Genomic DNA, 23,159 nt, shown 5'->3' with positions numbered 1-23,159 from the left:
AAACCCTATTGATGGTTGTGCATGAAAATCCCAGTAGATCAGCAGTTTTTGAAATACTCAGACCAGCCTGTCAGGCACCAACAACCACGCCACGATCAAAGTCACTTAAATCCCCTTCTGTCTCCATTCTGATGCTCAGTTTTAACTTCAGCAAGTCGCCTTCACCACGTGTAGATGCCTAAAAGCACTGAGTTTCTGCCATATCATTGGCTGATTAGCAAATTTGTGTTATCAAGCAATTGAACATGTGTACCTAATAAAGAGGCCAGGGAGTGAAAATGGAGAGGCATCTAAAAGAATGCAACACTGCCAAGCACATGATAGCTCCTCAGACAAGCCTAACACCTATAGTAAAAGGACAAGCAGATTAAAATGAAGTATGCCTCAAGACACCAAAGAACCCCATACAAGTTAAACATCAATGTAACCCATGGAAAAAAACAAAACAAAAACATACAAATACCTTTAAAATGTACCATGGAGATCACAGCTCTTCGGACACCAGCAAAACAGTAACAGCCATTGATGCAAACACATCAGGGATTAAATAGGGGAAAGATGGTGCACCACCCCTAACCAGCACCACTGCAACGGTCACACTGGAAACTGTTAGCGCGGGTGGATGTGTCACCGTGCGCTTGCCACAAGTCGGCGCACATGCGCAGTGATGCTGGGAACACAGGCAGATACCCCCCGCCCCACCAACACCGCCGCTCAAGGACAAACAAAAGGGGACAGGCAAAAGATGTGCACAGCGGAATGCAAGATGTCCCATCCAGCAGCCATGATGAAGGGTAGGAGATACACTGCCCTGCCACAAGCCAACCCAAAACAGTCATACATGGAAGTAGCCATATAAACAGCACCATCTTGTGGTCAAAAATGAATACAGCATAGGTCACAAATAGCCTATTAATACAATCTATTATGATATTCAGGCTGGTCCATTCCAAAATTAACCAACCATAAGGGACTCAACGCCTAAATTCTGTGCCAAAAAAAGAAACTAGAAATAAGGAAAAGCACCAAGAATGGCTAAGGTTAAAAGGGATTTAGCCTAGGTATAAAATGACACCACACCTAAACTGATATGATAGGTAGCCAAGAACAGAATAATATTAGGAATGACTCACACATTCAGCATGCCTATCTGGGTATACTGAGGCCACAGTAATATACCACAAAAAAAGACACTCACATATAAACCGTCCCTATGAGGTAACCAGATCAAAGCTTTTCAATTACATTTAAGCCTTAGGTATTGATCATAAGGTATACTATCCTTTAATGGTTTGGGGTGTGCACTCATTTGCAGAGGTTTTACGATACCAATCAAATACCAGGTGGCCATTCAAGCTCACCTGGAAATGAATGTCGAGGAAAGCGATGTTAAATTGGTCACACATAATTTAAAATTAAGATTAAATGCGCTGGGGCCAATCTGCTCCATGAAATTGTCAGAGCCATTATGTGACCCTGTCTAGATCAAGAAAATAGCATTGATGTACCCGTGCCATAGAAACACATGGAATAGGTCAATCAACAAATCCTGTCCAAAAAATAAAGACTGCTCCCACCCCTCCAGGTACAGGTTGGAGTACAGTGGATTACGATGGTGCACATAGTGTTCCCATCGCCACCCCCTGCACCTGGAGGTAGTGGGAGCAGTTAAAAATGAATACAATTCTGGACAAGATAGAGTACAACAATTCCAAAACAAATTCATTGTACCGCCAAGCAGACAGGTCAATCTTTTTTTTTTTATTTTACAAGGAAAAGATTTATTGAATCAAATAGGGCATGTGCCAATAATAGCATTATTATAATATCTGTTTACAGGGCCACATTTAAAGTTATACACCAATGAGGTAGATAGTGATATCTAGCCAGGCATTGCTGTAAGATACAAGTATCAATATGTACAAGTTGCATGGTTCAGTACAGAAGTCTGTAGATCACAGTAGTATTTCCTAAATGTTTCATTGATATTAGAACACAGTAATACAATTTTCTTGGTATGAAGTCTGAAACATATTGGAGAGGGAGAGAGGGAGAGAGAGAGAGAGAGAGAGAGAGAGAGAGAGAGAGAGAGAGAGAGGGAGAGAGGGAGAGAGGGAGAGAGGGAGAGAGGGAGAGAGGGAGAGAGGGAGAGAGGGAGAGAGGGAGAGAGGGAGAGAGGGAGAGAGGGAGAGAGGGAGAGAGGGAGAGAGGGAGAGAGGGAGAGAGGGAGAGAGGGAGAGAGGGAGAGAGGGAGAGAGGGAGAGAGGGAGAGAGGGAGAGAGGGAGAGAGGGAGAGAGAGAGAGAGAGAGAGAGAGAACTATAAATATATATTCAGCCCTGCAGGATGGTCGAATAGTCCACAGATAATTGAAATATGGACCACGGTGTCCATGTTTTGTGAAATCTAGGTGTAGAATCCTGTACCGTGGCTATTGACCTTATCATTTCATAAATTTCATCCATTTGAAGAATGTAGGTATAGTGCTGGATTTAAAGATGTAAAGGGATGAGTGTTTTCGCTGCATTTAGCATATGCTTCACAAGAGAATGTTTATATTTTTTCAAAGGATGGCGATTAATATGTAAAGGGCAGCATTCAGGGGTAAGGTTTATTTGGGTTTCAGTGATGTGAACAATTCAATTTTTAACTTGTGTCCAATACTGTGCAATAGTCGTACACTTCCACCATATGTGGATCATTGTACCCGTCATATGTTGGAGATGTCTCCAACATATGTCAGAGGTATTGGAGAACAAACGTCTCAACTTATCAGGGGTCATATACCATCAAAACATCAAGTCAAAAACATGTAGGAAGTTTCTTGGGTTCTGGTGCTCAAAGAGCATTTATGTGCCAATATACAGGCCCTGAACCATTGTTGATCTGAAATATCAATATGTAGTGACTATATCCATTGTTCCTTAAATCTATCCAAAATCAGATCATGTCCCTGTTGTAACTAAGAGTAAGAAGGAGAAGTGTTTCTGTCAACCCGGTTACCTTTCATACATATACATTCAAATGTCATTAGGGGTCTATTGAATAGTTGTTTGTACTTACATGATGTTAGGCAACTGCAGATCTGGAGGTAAGTCCAAAATGGAAGCACTTCCAGCTGTAGGTCCTCAATCATTGTGGCCCTAGTTTTGAGCATATAAATTTATCGGGTGTTGTGGCTGGGAAGAATTTATATTCAAAAACAGCAAGCAAAACGAGTGCAAGGTAAAGTTCAAGCAGCCAGCATAAAGGTAAACCTCAAATCCTGCACATAAATAAATCAATAAAATATGCAGCACTACATGATGGTAAAATTGGGTAAAAACCATACAATATGACAATTGAAATGTTAAAATAATAATAAAATAGTAATGCATAAAATGAGGCGCTAGGGGGTGCCAAAAATGACAATAGCGTGATTAAAGTCCAGCTATGACACAAAGTGATCAAAGTGATATGATATAGAAGTCCAAATAATATTAGCCTTAAGGTGAAGATCCGTGATTCCAGGGATAATATATGGATATATAATGCACGAACCAGAAAGCGCAATAACTTGCGCATTTGAGTAATTCAGACCAACTCCTGGTCATCTGGATCTGGAAAACGGGACTCTGGGGGTAATCTGGCACACCTCAGAAACACAGGCAACACACCTCATACATCTCCAGGCTCCAGGGGTAAATTATCCAGCAACAGGAATCACTCAAGTGGGTACCAGTGGAATACCAGGGATATATCTTGGAGGGGGGGGGGGCTCGTAAAGAACGAGCCAGAGAAAAAACTTCCAATAGTAACAGGGGGGAGGGGAAGGGGTTAACTAGTATCAATAAAACAATTTATGTCAAGAGCAATGTTTAAGCCTTGAGGAGAGAGTTTGTAGCTGGAAAAACCATTTGATCTCTAACATGGACACAGCTCTGCATTTAAAAACTCCTCTCCAGTGTTTAATGATATCAATCTCAGTGAATTTCAGGCAATGTGGGTTTCTGTTATGCGAGTTCCGAAAATGCATGGAGAGCGAATGTTCCTTATATCCCTTTTTGATATTGTATAGGTGCTCTCTAAGCCTGTCCCTAAGCCTTCTAGTGGTCCTTCCCACATTTTGCTTACCACAAGAACATTCTAAAAGATACATGACATGCGTGCTATTGCACGTAATGACTGACTGTATGTCATATATTTTTCTTGCGGAGTTAGAATAGAAAGTTCTGACAGGCTTCTTGTGGACTTCATTGTTAACGCATAACATACATCTATTACATGGGTAGAAACCTTTTTGACTAAACCCAAAGGACAGTTGTTTAGGAGGGTTAACTACATTCAGGGCTAATATATGCCGCAAAGAAGGTGCTTTCCGGTAAGTAATCTCGGGATGTTTCGGTAATACATCACCTAAAACAGGATCATTTTTTAATATGGTCCAGTTCTTTATGATAATTCTTGCTACCTCTTTGTACTGAACAGAAAAAGTTGTTATAATGGGCCAGAAACAATTGAGTACTGTCCGTGATATTTTTTTTATTTGCACTTACAATTTTGAGGACAAGCTTTCGGGGTATGTCCCCTTCTTCAAGATCCAAGCAGTACTGCTTGGACCTTGAAGAAGGGGATATACCCCGAAAGCTTGTCCTCAAAATTGTACGTTAGTGCAAATAAAAAAAGTATCACGGACAGTACTCAATTGTTTGTCGCAAATGCACTAATACGGCTACAATCACCTCAAGTCATTATAAATGGGCAAAATCTGTATGACTTAGGTCTATATCTTGGGGCCAGAAGGTCTTCTCTTTTTAACTTGCCTACATCTGTAATTTCTTTTTCTAAAGTGGCAACATTGTAGCCTCTCTCTACAAATCTGTTTTTCAGTGTGTTGGATTGGGAAATATAATCAATTTTGTCACAATTTCTCCGTAGGAATTGCCCTTTCGGAATATTTTCAAGCCACCTAGGATGGTGGCAGCTGTCCTTAGGAATGTAACTATTTCTATCCGTTACTTTAACCGTTTCAATACCATGCAATTTTACACCTTCCTGCCCAGGCCATTTTTCAGGTTCAGCGCTCTCACACTTTGAGTGACAATTGCGCGGTCATACAACATTGTACCCAAACTAAAATTTTATCATTTTCTTCACACAACTAGAGCTTTCTTTTGGTGGAATTTAATCACCGCTGGGGTTTTTATTTTTTGCTAAATTAAGAAAAAAAGGCCAAGAATTTTGAGAAAAAAAACAAAACACATTTTTCTTTGTTTCTGTTATAAAAGTTTACAAATAAATAATTGTTCATAAATTTAGGCCGAGATGTATTCTGCTACATGTCTTTGGTGAAAATAACCCAAATTAGGATGTATTTTTTAGTTTGTAGGAAAGTTATAGAGTTCACAAACTATGGTATAGATCTGAATATTGATCAATCCTGAAGTACTGACAGCCAATCTAATTTCTTGAGAACGTCCAAGAATGTCAGAATAGTAGATATCCCCAAATGACCCCTTTTTGCAGAGTAGACAGTCCGACGTACTTCATAAGAGGCATGGCGAGTTTTTTGAAGTTGTATTTTTTTGTCTAATTTTTCGGAAAATTAAAAAAATTATTTTCACTATTTTTTTTTTTTTTTTTACATACGGTCACCAGTGCAGTACAGCGTCATCATATAACTGGCATGGCGGTGAACAGGGACACTGACTGGTGACAGTATGAAAAAAAATATATATATATATTTTTTTTTTATTTATTTATTATATTTAATTTTTTATTACTTTTTTTTAAAGATTTTTCATATTTTACTATGACCAAAGTAGTACAATGTTACCATAGTAACATTGTACTACTTTGGGGAAGTGATTTTTTTTTTTTTTTTTTTTGTGCTTAGCTGTGATTTGGTCACAGCTAATCACATGACGTGCATGTGATTAGCTGTGACCATTCACAGCTAGGCACTAGTATACAATAGATGGCATCATGAATGAAGCCATCCATTGTATACAACTGTCATGTGACCTGCTGTGATTGGTCACAGCAGGTCACATGGTACCAGCAACGGGAACCGGTACTCGGATCTGTCATCGGCCGTATCCGAGGTGCACGGCCGGTGACAGATCGCACTGCTGCGCCGCTCTGCATTAGCGCAAACTGCGCATGTGCGGGAGCACGCCAAATGGCGTGCACCCGGAGTGCAGAGACACTTTTGAAGCCGCCAGGCGGCTAATGGTTAAAAAAGGTTTTAGTAAAAATCCCTGTTCCTTCATTAAAAAGTCAGGTCTAAAAAATTGATTTTGTTATAGTCATATTGATAAGCGAGTTTAATATTCAGATTGTTAAAATTCAAAGTAGTAAAAAAATTAATAAGTGAAAATTCATCACCCTGCCATAGTAACAAAATATCATTTATAGAACGATGTTAAAAAACAGGAGGTCTGGCCAATCTCTGGAGTAAATCAGATCCTCCTCCCATCTAGCCATAAAGAGGTTTGCTAAACTCGGGGCAAATTTTGCCCCCATGGCTACACCAGTAGTTTTCAGGTAATATTTGTCACAAAACCAAAAGTAGTTGTGACTCATGGCAAAACTCAAAAATTCCAGTATAAAATCCTTCTGTTGGACAGGTATGTCTTCAGCTGTGCTCAGGTAGAACTCTGCTGCTGCTATACCGTCTGCATGTTTTATGTTGTTGTATAAGGCAGCAACATCCGCCGTTGCCAAATAAGTGGGATTGTGCAATTTAATCTCCTTAATATCTGTCAAGACTTGTTTGGTGTCTTTTAGGAACGCTGGAGTTTTACCTACTAACGGTTGTAAGAAAAAGTCAATGTATTCTCCCACTCGGGAACAAAGAGCCTATGCCACAAACTATGGGCCTACCCGGAGGGTTGATAGGGTTCTTATGGACTTTAGGTAGACAGTATAAAATTGGTAGTTTAGGGGCCACAGGGCATAAGTAATCTCTTTCTTACCCGGTTTCCCCGAAAATAAGACAGTGTCTTATATTAATGTTTGCTCCCAAAGATGCGCTAGGTCTTATTTTCAGGGGATGTCTTATTTTTCCATGAAGAAGAACACGGTATACATTTATTGTTAAATGAAAATAAAGGAAATTACCATTTTAGTAACCCCTTTGATCCTCCTGTGTCATTTTGATTGCCCCCTCTGATCCTCCTGTGTCATTTTGATTGCCCCCTCTGATCCTGTGTCATTTTGATTGCCCCCTCTGATCCTCCTGTGTCATTTTGATTGCCCCCTCTGATCCTCTTGTGTCATTTTACGTGATCCCCCTCCCCCCACCCCTGTGCCACTGAACACCTTCACCAGACATCCCCCCCACCCCTTTATCAGACATTTCCCCCCTGGGGCCTGCCTGGGGACTGTCACTGGGCTGGCTGGGGCCTGGACCTGGGCTGGAGCAGGGTCTGCCACTGACTAAGAACCTTCAGTCATCATGACGGCGGTGTCACCAGAGACAGACCAGCACTCACCACCTTCACCACGCCCCGTCCGCTCTGATCCTCCTGTTCTTCTACACGCATCTCTCTCCAGCTCACTCCGACCTCCACTCCGCCTCCACACAGCAGTGACGTCACTGGTTGCTAGACACCAGTCGGGGCGGCCCTAGCAACCAGTTTACGGTAAATTAATTTTCATTACGAGACAGAGCCTAGGGGGGCCTTATTTTTGGGGGGATGCCTTATATTTCACCCAGAAGGAAACCTGTAAGTAGGTCTTATTTTTGTAGGATGTCTTATTTTCGGGGAAACAGGGTACTTATGATACCAGTATCAAAACCTCTTTTTATGATTCCCTTTAGAGTTTTTTTATATGGGATAAAAGGATTCCTCTGCAACACCGTGTAACTATCCTTATCTTCTAGGATGTTGGAAACTTGTGTGAGATAATCTTTTTTGTCAATTACAACCACTCCGCCTCCTTTATCCGCGGGGCGGATAACCAGATCCTTACTCTCTACTGTAAAAGATCTTTAATCAAGTTATTAACCTGTTTATGGTTATTCCAATTTTTAACTTTTATGTTCTCTAAATCTTTTAACACCAAATTTTTAAAAATATTTATGTGATGAGCAGGGGGGTTAAAAAGTGATGCATTTTTCAAATAAGAACTTTTCACACCACCACTGACCTGACGAATAACTTTGCGGGTTGGAGGACTGTTTAAAAAATACCTATTAAAGAGATAGTCTCCTAGTAAACCTATGGATATCTATAAAAGGTATCAAATTTATTAAGTTTAGTTGTAGGAGCATATTTAAGACCCTTTTTAAAGGAGATTGAGGTCATCGTCAGTTAATGTTTGCTTACTCAGATTGAAAATCCCTTCCATAATTAGGTTCTGTTATACCTCTTTCCTCCTCACCTTCCTCTAGCCCTATACTCCTTTTTCGCGTTGGGCCTCTCCCTAAAAAAATTATTATATTGTTGATCAGAGCCTAGATGCTGGTTAGGTCTGATATAGTTATTTTCCTCCTGGTTCTTATAACTATGATTAAAATTCCTGTTATTATTGAATGGTTTATTGCGTTGTGGATGCCATCTATTACGGGCATGACCTGTATTCTTGGGGTAACCCGGACTATGGTATCGGTTTGTTGAGGAGGTATATTTATATGATCTATTATCAGTTAAATTGGCTATTACCATAATGGTGATCAGGATAATGGTCATAATCATCATAATTCCTCCATCTTTCGTTCCTAGAGCGTGACCTAGGTCTAAAACCTTATCTGAAGGAGTTAGCGGGCCGTGATCTACTCTGCCCTCCATTCTTCTGATAAGATCCTTGTTTGGCCATAAGGTGTGATCTCATATCTCATTTACCAGTGTTGGAAATATTATTTCCAAAGGCTTCAAACCTATTAAAGGTAGAAACATTAAATTGGGGTTTAGGCGTATTAAAATTACTGTTATGTCTAATCTTGGGGGTATTAGGGGGTCTGAGGGGACCTCTTCGATAGTGATTATTTCTAACATTATATTCGTTAGATGGTTGTGGTAGGTTGGTTTCATTATTATTTGTAACAAAGGCCTCTTTTCTAGAAATTTGCCATTTAAAAACTTTTTTCTTTATAGTCATTAAAATCTCTAGTGAATTTCTTCCTCTTCTTGATTTTTTGTTCAGTCTTTTCTAGAAGAAATTTCAAATTATCCGACTCAAGTTTGTATTCTTTCTCCATGTAAGGAATCAACTTTTCTTTAGTTTTGTTAATTTCATTATCTAAGTAAACTAATGTCTTCTTTTTCCTTAGAATAAGAAATTTTAATAGGTCTAGGTCTAAAAGTAAATCTTATAAAAGTCCAGTCAAAGCAAATTTGAACATGCCAGCAAAGGCAGTGGACAAGTAGTCTGCATCACTTGCTTGCTGCAAATAGTAAATATGAAATATTTACTCACTAAATTTCACATTTACCAATTTTAAAGCCCAAGTGCAGCTAGGATCAAACAGAAAAATTTAGCACAAGGAACATAATTTACAATTAGTAGGATGTGTCATTTGTGCAGATTGCTCTCCCGTTAGTGAAAATCTTCTTCAATCCACTGCTAGACCTGGGACCAAAATACACAGAACCCTCACCACATCAAATAAATTCTCCATGGAGCAATCTACACAAATTTCTTGAAAGTATAATTCCTGCTACCTTCTGAAAGGCTCAGCAAATAAAGGATAACCCTTAAACCCTCTGGTAACAAAACATGAGGCAATTTCTTTCACCATTAACCACTTCACACCCAAATGATGTCATATGAACTTTGAGTGGAGGTATCTGGATAGTTCTTGCAGCTACAAACATCATCCAGATATCTTTTTTCAGCTGCCAATTCCCTGCAATGTAAAAGCCAGCTCATTAGCCGCTGGATTGCTTTTACAAGTAGTGGAAGGGGACCATATGGTCCCCGGCCATCTCTATAACCCTGGGATGCTGGAAGCAACGTCATAACGTCACTTCTGCCACTGGCAGATGTAAACACTGCTATTGTTTTGGCTGAAAATGTGCTCAATTTTTTTTAATCTCATGGATTTCCAGCAGAGGAGAGATGTGGGGACTTACAGACCCCAGGTCTAACCATAAAGAGGACCTGTCATCTCTTATTTCTATTATAAGGGATGTTTACATTTCTTGTAATAGGAATAAAAGTGATAAAAAAAATAAATAAAACACTGTAAAAATTAAAAGAAATAAAAAAGTGCCCCAATCCCTCACATGCAGAAGCGAACGCATACGTAGGTTGCACATGCATATGTAAACGGCGTTTGAACCACACATGAGGTATTGTTGCAAATGTTATAAGGACAGCAATAATTCAGCGCTAGACCTCTGCAATTCTAAACTGGAACCCTGTAAACATGTTTAAATCATCGCCTATGGAGATTTTCAAGTACTATAACTTGGCACCATTCAATGAGTGTGTGCAATTTTAAAGCGTATCCATTTACTCGACGTGATATCTTTTATATTTTACCAAAAAATTGGTGTCAAGGAGCTGGTCCTTCCTTCCCCATTCTCCAGGTTTGCTGGCTGCCACCACCCACCCCTCAGCAGCCCTTCACTCTTCTGTCTCGTCCATGCTGGGACTTTTAGTCCTCCGTGTCCCTGACACAGGCAGCCCTCAGCAGCCCCTCACCCCCCTGGCTTGCAGCCTGGCCTCCTGCTGAAGGAATCCACAAACGGGCCATATCCTCCCTTCTCCCTCATGCACAAATTCCTGGGCTCCCTGGACAGGTCTGGAGACCTGGGAGACAGGACCCGTTGCCATGGTAACCCGATAGGAAGTATCCGGTTACCAGCTCTATACTTAAGGGTGAGCAGAAAAACCTCCGTGTGTTCTCCTGGCTGTGTGTGTGAGGGAAGGCTGTGCTGAGTGCCAGCTTCTCTCATCCGAAAATCCCCCGTCCTCCTCATCTCCTGGTCTGTCTGTGCTGCTGGATCCTCTCCTGTGTAGGGTGAACTCTGCTGCCTGGATATCTTCCCTGCCTGGATATCTTCCCCGCCTGGACTTACCTCTTGTTCCCTGTGAGCCTGCGGGCTGGACATTTTCCCTGTCTGGATTGAACTCTTTCAAGCCGAACGGACTTAACCCTTCCCTGCCTGGAGCTGCCTGTGTGGACTGTAACCCTCTGTGCCCAGCTCCCCGCATCCAGTAAGTGGACTAACCCCGTGCTGCCCAAAGGACTGAACCCTGTGGATTACCATACCCCTGTTCCATATTGCCTTCCAGAGAACTGTATTGTGTTGCTGTGTCTGGTGTGGATCTGTGGACTAAAGGAACTGTTGTCTGTGCCCCAAAAACCTCCCCAATAAAAGCACGTTGGGTTCTGTGCAATCTGTCTCTGTGTACTCTCTGGTTCTCTTGACAATTGGGTTATATTTTATGTTTTGGGTTTTTTTTTTTAATTCATTAAAAGTGTATAATTTTTTTTAATTGTTTGAAAAACTGCTGTGCAAATACTATGTGACATAAAAAATTGCAACAGCTACCATTTTATTATAATGTTTGGAGGTTCTGAGTAATATTTTAGCAAATAAATTATGATTTTTACATGTAGGAGAGAAATGCCAGAATTGGCCTGGGTGGAAAGTATTTAAAGTTCACCTTTAAAACATGTTACACCCATATTTAGGGTAAAACATGTTCCATTATGTGCAGCCCCTCTCTCCCACCCTCCAGTGACAAAGCGGGGGACCCACTTGTAGCAATCGTGCACACAGAGATGGATGCAAACCTCCAATTTGGTCTCCAACTTCTATCATTCTCTACTCCCAAATCAGCTTCTATTGAGTGACACAAGGTCCCTGGATGCCGAGTTCAAAAAGGCATCAAGGCTCAGCAGGAGAGCTCATAACTATAAACCCCAATTAGCCTGGCCCCCATAAGTCTGCGAGACTCTGCTTGGAAAAGGATCATAAAACCATAAACAAAGTCCTTCACTGAGCTCAAAGATATTCCAGGTAGTCGTAAAACAGACATCACATTCAACATCCATTTTCCCCTATGATTACATATCTTGGAATATGAAAGACTTACATAAAAACCAGGCAAAATATTCAGACCGGTCACTTTAATACAAGTCGTCTGATATATTATACCCCCTAGCTGACACAAACAGGAGAGCAGAAAATGATATCTCCTTAACCATCCCAGCAGATATGTCATATTTCATATCTAGACGTTCAGCAGATGATTCTGCGTATTAATCTACCCATGGATAGAATGTTACATGTACCAAGGAAACGTTATTGACCATAGTATAACTTGAGAGGGATTTGGTCATAGCCTGAGCTCCCCGCTTACAACACCCCTCCCTAAATGGGAGATTGGTTCTCTGCTTTACGGAGAAACCCTGATGAGTTCCTAGAAAAAGGCTGTTATGCTTGAAGCAAGCTAAGCTAAGTTGAAGAAGCTCCCTTTTAACATTGGAACTAACTTTGGGAGATGAGGCTCTTTTGCTCTGACATTTGAAAGCTGCTTAAACCAAGGCTTGCAGCAAGTACTTTATCCCTCTAAACGTCTGTTATCTCTTTGCGGTGTTATTGCTCTGTATATATATATATATATATATATATATATATATATATATATATATATATATATATATATATATATATATATATATATACACACATACATACATATATACACACATACATACACACACACACACACACACAGGTCAAACGTTGGCACACACTGTTTCTGGTATGTTGGCCCATTCCTCCATGCAGATCTCCTCTAGAGCAGTGATGTTTTGGGGCTGTCGCTGGGCAACACAGACTTTCAACTCCCTCCAAAGGTTTTCTATGGGGTTGAGATCTGGAGACTGGCTAGGCCACTCCAGGACCTTGAAATGCTTCTTACGAAGCTACTCCTTCGTTGCCCGGGCGGTATGTTTGGGATCATTGTCATCTTGGAAGACCCAGCCATGTTTCATCTTCAATACCCTTGCTGATGGAAGGAGGTTTGCACTCAAAATCCCACAATACATGGCCCCATGCATTCTGTCCTGTACATGGATCGGTCGTCCTGGTCCCTTTGCGGAGAAACAGCCCCAAAGCATGATGTTGCCACCCCCATGCTTCACAGTAGGTATGGTGTTCTTTGGATGCAACTCAGCATTCTCTCTCCTCCAAACACAACAACGAGTTGTGTTTCTACCAAACAGTTCTATTTTGGTTTCATCTGACCATATGACATTCTCCCAATCCTCTTCTGGATCATCCAAATGCTCTCTAGCAAACTTCAGACAGGCCCAGACATGTACTGGCTGAAGCAGGGGGACACGTCTGGCACTGCAGGATCTGAGTCCCTGGCGGCGTAGTGTGTTACTGATGGTATCCTTTGTTACGTTGGTCCCAGCTCTCTGCAGGTCATTCACTAGGACCCCCGTGTGGTCCTGGGATTTTTGCTCACTGTTCTTGTGATCATTTTGACCCCACAGGGTGAGATCTTGCGTGGAGCCCCAGATCGAGGGAGATTATCAGTGGTCTTGTATGTCTTCCATTTTCTAATTATTGCTCCACCAGTTGATTTGTTCACACCAAGCTGCTTGCCTATTGCAGATTCAGTCTTCCCAGCCTGGTGCAGGTCTACAATTTTGTTTCTGGTGTCCTTCGACAGCTCTTTAGTCTTCACCATAGTGGAGTTTGGAGTGTGACTGTTTGAGGTTGTGGACAGGTGTCTTATGCTGATAACAAGTTCAAACAGGTGCCATTGATACAGGTAATGAGTGAAGGACAGAGGAGCTTCTTAAAGAAGAAGGTACAGGTCTGTGAGCCAGAAATCTTGCTTGTTTGTAGGTGACCAAATACTTCTTTTCCACCATAATTTGCAAATAAATTCTTTCCAAATCAGCCAATGTGATTGTCTGGATTTTTTTTCTCATTTTGTCTCTCATAGTTGAGGTCTACCTATGATGCCAATTACAGGCCTCTCTCATCTTTTTAAGTGGGAGAACTTGCACAATTGGTGGCTGACTAAATACTTTTTTGCCCCACTGTGTGTGTGTGTGTGTGTGTGTGTGTGTGTGTGTGTGTGTGTGTGTGTGTGTGTGTGTGTGTGTGTATATATATATATATATATATATATATATATATATATGCTACATCTTTTCTGTAAATATTTGTATTGCACCCTTTTCACCTTTTAGTAATAAATCTTACTTTCTGAATGTGTTGAACTGTGTCTAAAGCTCTTTAATGCAAACTAAGAACCCCTGTCTCTGAAGAGCGCTACTGTGTGTTTAAACTTCTATATACCCTGCCTGCAGTGACAGTGGTATACAGGCGATTATTCAAACATCATAGTGTTATTGCTGATATTGCGGAGTTTCCTTTTCGCTGTACAAAAAGGAGGTGGTGGCAGTGTGAAGGGTTAATTGCGTAATTAACCTGACCCAGTAACAATCGCTCTCAGGCTGCGGTACACAGATTGCGGTCCTTTAGCTGGAAAATCATTGTGCAGGGTGCAGCTGGGCGTGGCAATGTTACGCACAAGACAGCGCAGTTTTAGATTGGCTAGTACTTCGGTCACGAGTTTGGTGAGAAGGGCTGGGGTCTGACGCCGCAATCGTCACACCTCTCTCTGCACCAGTTTTCAAAGCCCACCATTCATTAACACAGGGCTTGACAAATCTGCTTTGAATCTAGGAGCCAGCTAAAAAAGTTAGGAGCCAGTTTTTTTAAATCGGTAGTATGTCCAGGGCGTCTGAATTTGCCAGACGCCTGTTTAAAATTTAGCAAATACGTACTTTTTCTCCTTCACTGATGTGCTCCGATAAGGCTGCACCAATGGGCACTAATAGGCGGCACTGTCAGGTGGCCCTGATAAGCGGCTCCGATGGACACTGATAGGCGTCCCCAATGGGGAGGCCCTGATGGGGGATAACGTTCTGTTACCCAACTCAAACTTGTGTGTGTCTGTGTGTAGGGCTGGATAAAATGAACTGAAACTATAGCCAGCTGCCCCAGACTACAGTTCGATTGCTGTGGGAGGAGCGCCACATGGGGAGACTGAATGCAGACCACTGCTACAGTGTAGCCCAGGCATCAGGAGGACATTTCCAGTTGCCAAGGTGACCTGGCACCTGTGATTTGTTGAGCCCTGCATTAACAGGAATCTACCAACGAGAAAACTACAAGTCCCATTTTCCATCGTGGCAGATGGCTTGTAGTTCTCAATGGAGATGCTCAGATGAGCACCCTCATAGTCCATTCACTCTTCCTGCAGTTCTGAAACTGACAGCATGTACAGAGGTATGGTCTCAGAGCTGTAGGAAGAGTCTGCAAAGAGCGCGACATTGCACCCACAATCCACTTTACATTACAGGTGCGATGCTCTGCAGGCTCCTGTGAAAAAAAAATTCTTTGTGCACATATTTCTTGCAAAAATATGCACAATTATTATGTTTTCCAAAAAGGTGAACATATCTTTTAATACTCCTGTCTGGAGAAGATGTAACAATGCTATACAACATGTCCATACGAGAGAAAACCAGTAGCAGAACAAAAAGTTACGTTTTGTCTTTAATGTCTCCACTATAAACATGGGATCATCTCCCAGGTTAAATGCATCACTAGGGAAGAATGAATTGAAACGCAATTATAGCCGACCAATTATGACCCAAAAGGTTGCCTCTTTTCCACTTGCCTGTATGGTCTTGGTGATGTTAATTGCAGAAGAGCCCAAAAAAGATGGTGAGTTAACGGCCACTGCTGGTGCACTCCTCTTAAGAGTTATCTTTTCACGTGCATCCATCCTGGAATTCAGCATTTGCCGGGCATCCTGCAATTTACCTTTTATACGGAAGCGAGCATCTTTGGCTATCAGTTTTTCTCTGGCATCTTTTATTCCTAGTTTGAGACGTGCATCCATTACACCAATTTTTTGTCGAGCATCAAAAGTTCTTGGGAAACTGGCGACAAGTGGACGACCACTTACTGAAGGTTGCAATTTGGATTGGACAGCTACTCGATTGCTAACCCTAGACAAAGAAACAAAAATAATTAAGACAAAAATAATAGTAGAACCCCTCCTATTTCATTATATATATATATATATACACACACACACACACACACACACACACACACACACACACACACACAAACACATACACACAGGGCTTAAAATTTCGAGGTCTGCCTCCAACCCCACCCCCGGCCTGTCCCACAACCCCGCCCCCAACCACGCCCCATTAAAGCTTATGAAATTACATTTTTCTTTAGAATAAAAAAGAGTCCAAAATATAAAAAACTGCAATTATAACATAGCTTTATTATGTCAATTTAAACATAACAGCAATAGCTTAATAGCAATAGGGTGCAATCAAAATATCAAGTTTTACAGCTTTAAACCTGTAGTGAACATTTTGTATATCTCCTGCATCCTTAAAAAGAGACTTTAGTAACTAAAGTCTTTTGAAAGATGTAAGTTTAGTTTACAGAAGTAGAGCATAAGAAAGTGCTTATTTTGATGCCAAAAAACATGGAATAATAGTTACAGTAAACATGTATTTTTTATCTCCAGCAGAGACCTTAGAGAAGTATGGCATTAAGGAAAAAAGTGCCTCTTTTGATGGCCAAAAACATTGCATAAGATAAATAGTAAACATTTAGCATTTTTTATCTCCAGCATCTTATTAAAAAGAGAGCTTAGAGAAGTAGTGCATTAAGAAAAAACAAAAAAGTGCTTATTTAGATGCCAAAAAACATGGAATAACAATAGTAAACATTTTAACAAATGTGTTTATACAGCAGCCATGGTTTGTGTTGTACAGCAGGACCAAGACTTGTGTAATATCCTTTTTCTGATGCAAAATACCACTTCAATGGCTATGTGTGGATTGCAGTCTATTCAATTAAGAAAAAAAAAAAAAAACGCCAAAAAAACTGGCATGTTTTTTGTGTGCAGGTCCATTGAGATTCTTTACTTGCTGTCTTGAGACACAACAGAAAGTGAGATCAGAATTCTCTAAAATTAGGGGAAATGCTCTTTTAGACAGTTTTACTATGAAGTGTTTGCATTGGAATATTTCCCGTTTTTTACTAAGTGACAACTCAAAAAATGTATATTTTTCCTCTTGCATTCAGCACTGGTGACTATGGTCACTAGGGAAAAAAAGAATAAAGATTTCCCCTGTGAATGTATTACAGCCAAAAGAAAAATAACCATAAGGAGTATGAATATAAAATCGAAATTTTATTATTCAATGAATGAACAAGATTGGATAAAATAGAAAGCTCTGGTCTCTTCACAAGCATTTTGCACTTTCCACAGTGTATGCATCAAGCAGTTAGTATACATCAGGGCTTGAAATACCTCTCCTCGAGTCCCCCGCGTCGGTGGAGAGCGGGTGTCTCCTCTCAGCGGAGGAGAGCGGACCTCTCCTGCACTTGTCCCTCCCAGTGTAATGGCAGTGCCGAAGAGGAAGCCGGAACTCGGCTTCACAATGAGGATTGGAGCGCAGGTAGAGCCACTCACAAGGATTTCCCCTCGCATTTGGCGATCAGCTTCTTCAAGCCCTGTGTGTGTATTATATACATACACACACATACATATATTTTAACAGGGTTAGCTCGGCAGTGGGTGTGTGTGGCACCCTGGATGAGTTCACAACACAAAACGTGCACAGCAAAACAGCAGTTTGGGTGAGAAAACAAAGGTGCGGTTTATTTACACTATTTACAAGAGGAAAAAACATCAACACAAAAAGGAAACATGAAAATTAATCCTTACCAACTTGGCCACTTACTATACACACAGCTTCCTTCACTATCAACTAGGTGCAGCCTTGTGCTGCACCCAGTCCCTATCTCCTTGTTATTTAGAGGTTGGCCAGACAGGCGTTTGTCTCACCGCACAGACAGATATGCAGCTCCCCAGTCTACTCAGGCACAGAACTGGTTCCATGATGGAACAACTCCCTATGCAGGCTGGGAAGTTTTATAGGAGGTCCTAATGAGCCCACTTGCTTCAGCTGGGCTCATTACCTCACTGCTGAAGGGCTCAGCACTTGCCCCTAGTGGAACAAATCCACAGAGCCTGAATCTAGGACAAAATGAACCTGTCATCCTGGATGCAACCAGACGATTTTACCTGCCTATTGTCACAACACACACACTTGAAAAAGTATTCATACCCCTGGAAATTTTCCCACATATTGTCATGTTACAACAAAAAATGTAAATGTATTTTATTGGGATTTTATGTGATAGACCAACGCAAAGCGGCATATAATTGTGAAGTGGAAGGAAAATGATAAATGTGTGTACTTTAATCTCAGTATAAATACAACAGTTCTGTGAAGCCCTCAAAGGTTTATTAGAGAACATTAGTTAACAAACAGCATCATGAAGGCCAAAAAAAAAAACAAAAACACACCAGACAGGTCAGGGATAAAGTTGTGGAGAAGTTTAAAGCAGGGGTGTCACTTTGGGTAGGGGGCCCATGGAACCCAGCTCACTTTGGAGATGTGGGGAGACCCCTGTCTCAGCTCCCCATATCCCCCTTATGTACAAGTCACCCTGACTGAGCCTGTTAAGGGTATAGGGTGATCTGTCCTAATATTGTGTAGACATGTCTGGGAGATAGGTGGGGTGGGGGTTTTGGATTGTTTGGTGTTATGTGGTTGCATCCCATTGTTCTATTGTTTGGCTTGCTTGGGAGCAAACTATTATGGGATGTATGTGTTTATGTGTATTAGCTTAGTAAGGGGGGGTGTCTCCAGCAGCCCTCCCTCCTGATGGGACTGTCTGCTGGTGTGAAGTTTGAATACCTGTGTGTCTCTTGTTACTAAACGTAGATTGCCCTGCCCAGTGATATGATGCAGGGAGGGGGGATTTATGCCTTGAGTGTATATATTTTGCATCTGTTAAAATAAACTAGTCTACTTTCTGGATTACTTCAAGATTGGTGTCGCCTAGTCTTGTATGGTCAGCTGTGGTGCCTGTTATCGGTGTTCGGACGGGGAAGCGGTATTCTAACGGAAGTACCCAAGTGCAGTCTGGGGTAGGTTCCGTTACAGTTAAATTATAAAAAAAAATATGCCAAGCTTTGAACATATCACGAAGCACTGTTCAATTCATCATCCAAAAATGGAAAGAGTATGGCACCAACTGCAAACCTACCAAGACACGGCCATCCACATAAACCGACAGGCCGGGAAAGGAGCACATTAAATCAGAGAAGCAGCCAAGAGGCCCATGGTAACTCTTGAGGAGCTGCAGAGATCCACAGCTCAGGTGTGAGAATCTGTCCACAGGACAACTATTAGTCGTGCACTCCACAAATTTGGCCTTTATGGAAGAGTGGCAAGAAGAAAGCCAATGTTGAAAGAAAGCCATAAGAAGTCCCATTTGCAGCTTGCGAGAAGCCATGTGGGGGACACAGCAAACATGTGAAGAAGGGGCTGTGGTCAGATGAGACCAAAAGTTAACTTTTTGGCCCAAAAGCAAAACGCTATGTGTGGCGGAAAACTAAACATTGCACGTCACCCTGAACACACCATCCCCACTGTGAAACATGGTGGTGGTGGCAGCATCATGTTGTGAGGATGCTTTTCTTCAGCAGGGGCAGAGAAGCTGGTCAGAGTTGATGGAAAGATGAATGGAGCCAAATATAGGGCAATCTTAGAATAAAACCCGTTGGAATCTGCAAAATACTTGAGACTGGGGTGGAGGTTCACCTTCCTGCAGGACAATCTGGACCCTAAACATACAGCCAGAGCCAGCCAATGGAACGGTTTAGATCAAAGCATAAATAAAAATAAAAAATAAAAAAAATGGCGTGGGGGTCCCTCACAAAATCCATAGCCTTATCCAAGCAGGAAAGGGGGGGGGGGGGGGGGAGCACGAGCGAGCACCCCCCCTTCCTCCTGAACCATACCAGCCCCCCTGCCCCAAAGCACCCCCCTATGTTGAGGGCATGTGGCCTGGTAAGTTCGGGGGGGGGGGGCGCTCGCTTGGATAAGGGTCTGGTATAGATTTTGGGGGGACCCCTATGCCATTTTTTTTTAACAATCGCGGCGTGGGAGTTCTCCTCAAAATCCATACCAGACCCGAAGGGCTTGGTATGGATGGGAGGGGGACCCCATGCCGTTTTTTTATTTTATTTATTATGGTGTCTGTTTTTAAATGTTATTACCGCTTTTCTTTTTTCTTCACTATAGCTCAGAGATTCAGCTGTCACTTTCCCCCTAGCTAAAAAAAAAGTTTCCTTTTAGTTTATTTCCTTAAGTTAAAAGAAAGAATGTTTCTTAAAAGAAACCGTTTCCTGTAACTCCGGAGAAAGTGACAGCTAATTCTGTGAGCTATAGTGAAGAAGAAATAATTCGTAAACCGAGGCATTATTTTAATTCGTAAACCGAAAATTACATTAACCCAGGCATTTGTAAATCGAGGTAAACCTGTATTTGTAAAAAATGTTGAAAACCATTTATCATTTTCTTTCCACTTCACAATTATGTGCCACTTTGTGTTCGTCTATCACATAAAATACATTTATGTTTTTGGTTTGAACATGACAAAATATTAAGTATACCTGTTCAATTGCTTGATAACGCAAATTGCTAATCAGCCAATCACATGGCAGCAACTCAATGCATTTAGGCATCTAGACATGGTGAAGATGACTTGCTGAAGTTCAAACGGAGCATCAGAATGGGGAAAAAAGGGGATTTAAGTGACTTTGAACGTGGCATGGTTGTTGGTGCCAGATGGGCTGGTCTGAGTATTTCAAAAACTGGGATTTTCACGCACAACCATGTCTAGGATTTACAAAGAATGGTCCAAAAAAGAAAATATCCAGTGAGCGGCACTTTTGTAGACAAACATGCCTTGTTGATGTCAGATCAAAGGGGAATGGGCAGACTGGTTGCTGCGACATTCAGATGGTAGGGTCAGAATTTGGCGTAAACAACATGACAAGATGGATCCATCTTGCCTTGTATCAACGGTTCAGGCTGGTGGTGTAATGGTGTGGTGGATATTTCCTTGGTACTAGCAAACTGTACCTAATAAAGTGGCCAGTGTGTGTGTGTGTATATATATATATATATTTATTACATACACATACTCTATACCAGTGATGGCGAACCTATGGCACGCGTGCCAGAGCTGGCACGCAGAGCCATCTCAGTGGGCACGCCAGGAAGAAGAGGAAGATGAGCGCACACGGACCACGCACACTGACCGGCCATCCAGATCTCGTCCACACTGGACCCCCATCAAACTACATCTCCAACATGTCTCTGGGGCCAGGGTGGGTGTGGACGAGAGGAAACTACTCCTATGCGGATCTGGCACCAGGGGTGATGTAGCCGGGGATGGGCGTGGAAGAGAGGAAGAGGCTCCCACACTGCTCCGGGGCCAGGGGCAACGTGTTCAGCGTGGATGGGAATGAGCTGCTGGGTTGGAAGCCACACCGACTCTGCCAGAGGTGAGATTAACTGCTTGCCAACCATGCTATAGCCAAAAGATGGCTACAGCGTGGTTGTCTAGTTCTGGGAGGGCGTCCCAGAACAAGAACCCAGTGGCACACACCCTGCGCTGCCGGTGATCGCTCTGTCATACGGATACAGCTGATTACGTGATAAGGTAACAGGCCAATCACAGTGTTGGCACTTAGCCCAAAGCTGCAACACAAAACCAACTTTTTTATTTCACTCGGGCTCAAAAAGGTTCGCCATCACTGCTCTATACTGTACTATGCATAGGAACACATCCTCATGGTAGTGGTGAAAATTATCAGTGCCCTCCCAGTTTTGACTGTGGTATCTTATATGGACCGTTTATTTTCCTAGGGTCGCCACTGGTCCCTCACACTTGTAATGCGTGGACAGACCCACCAAGCAAGCAGCTGTGCTCCGCCCTGCTCCTAAAAGGCAGCCCAGCCAGGAGACACACCGAGCCACCAGAGGAGCCTTCAATCTGAACTGCCGTAAATCTGAAGTGGTGTTCAGCAGAACTGCCTTTTAATGTGAACTGCCTTTTAATGTGACCTGCCGTTGAGCTGATCTGCCATGTTTAATCTGAACAGCTGATGAGCTGAACTGCCGATGAGCTGAACTGATATGTTTAATCTGAGCTGCCATTGAGCTGAACTTCCTTGTTTAACCACCTCCCACCCGGCCATTGTATATAAACGGCCGGACGGTGGCAGTGCAGGGTCGAGTGGCCATTTATAAACAGCCTCCCGCATCTGAGGCTCGTGCACGGCTCCTAGAGCGCAGACCCGCGAGCCCGGTGATCGCCGTGTCCCTCGAATACAGGGGATCATGTGACATGGTACAGGACCAATGAAATTGGTCCTATACCATGTGACCAACTGTGTCCAATAAGGACACAGTCTAACTGTAAACAGAAGCCGCATGGTGCGGCTTCCAGCTCCTTCTCCTCAAACGGAGTTCTGTCTGAGAGGAGAAGGAGCCGAACAGCCTGAGGAAGTAGCGAGTAAACTGCCCTTCACCTCAGTGACATCTGCAGTGTCCCTGATCGCCAGTGCACCTGATCGCCGCACAGCGGCCCAGCAGTGTCCCTGATCGCCGCACAGCGGTCCAGCAGTGTCCCTGATAACCAGTATCCCTGATCGCCGCATAGCGGCCCAGCAGCGTCCCTGATCGCTAGTGTCACTGATCGCCGCACAGCAGGGTCCCCGCTTGCCGCACAGCGGTCTAGCAGTGTCTCTGATCGCTAGTGTCCCTGATTGCCACACAGCGGCCAGCAGTGTCCCTGATCACTGCATAGCATCCCAGTGTCCCTGCTCGCCACACCAGCAGGTCTTGATCACCTCCACACTACAGGTCCTGCTCATCATACCACCAGGCCTTGATCACTGCCACACCTGCAGGTCCCAATCACAGCCATACCAGCAGGTCCTGATCACCACCCCAGCGGATCCTGATCGCCACCATACCAGCGGGTTCTGATCACCATCACGTCATTGGATCCTGATCACTGCCAAACCAACGGGTCCTGATCACCACCATACCAGTCCAGATCACCCGAGAGCCATTACAGCAAACTGTGTACTTTTCAGCCTTTGCACACAGTTTACACACATTCACAAAAGATTGCCTGCCAGCTCACGGTATCTCTGATCTTTGCCCAAGAGTGTCTTGTGTGAACCAACTGCAGACAGCCATCTGTCCGTCACTACAGT

The 23,159-nt window shown here is 42.7% G+C and overlaps 1 protein-coding gene across 2 annotated transcripts in view; it reads right to left on the bottom strand.

The window, feature by feature from the left end:
- The window catches only part of POLDIP3 (DNA polymerase delta interacting protein 3), a 322,558-nt gene that overhangs the window by 249,210 nt on the left and 50,189 nt on the right, over positions 1 to 23,159 (bottom strand). For both annotated transcript variants that reach the window (XM_089657905.1, XM_089657904.1), the window contains exon 2: positions 15,651 to 15,984. In XM_089657905.1, the coding sequence (XP_089514031.1) occupies positions 15,651 to 15,984 (334 nt within the window). The remainder of the gene's footprint in view (positions 1 to 15,650; positions 15,985 to 23,159) is intronic.

This window comes from Staurois parvus, unplaced genomic scaffold (genome assembly GCF_062004578.1).
Source record: "Staurois parvus isolate SC_StPar_1 unplaced genomic scaffold, SC_StPar_1.0 ptg001039l, whole genome shotgun sequence".
NCBI classification, from domain to species: domain Eukaryota; kingdom Metazoa; phylum Chordata; class Amphibia; order Anura; family Ranidae; genus Staurois; species Staurois parvus.
This window is presented reverse-complemented; position numbering and strand designations above follow the sequence as displayed.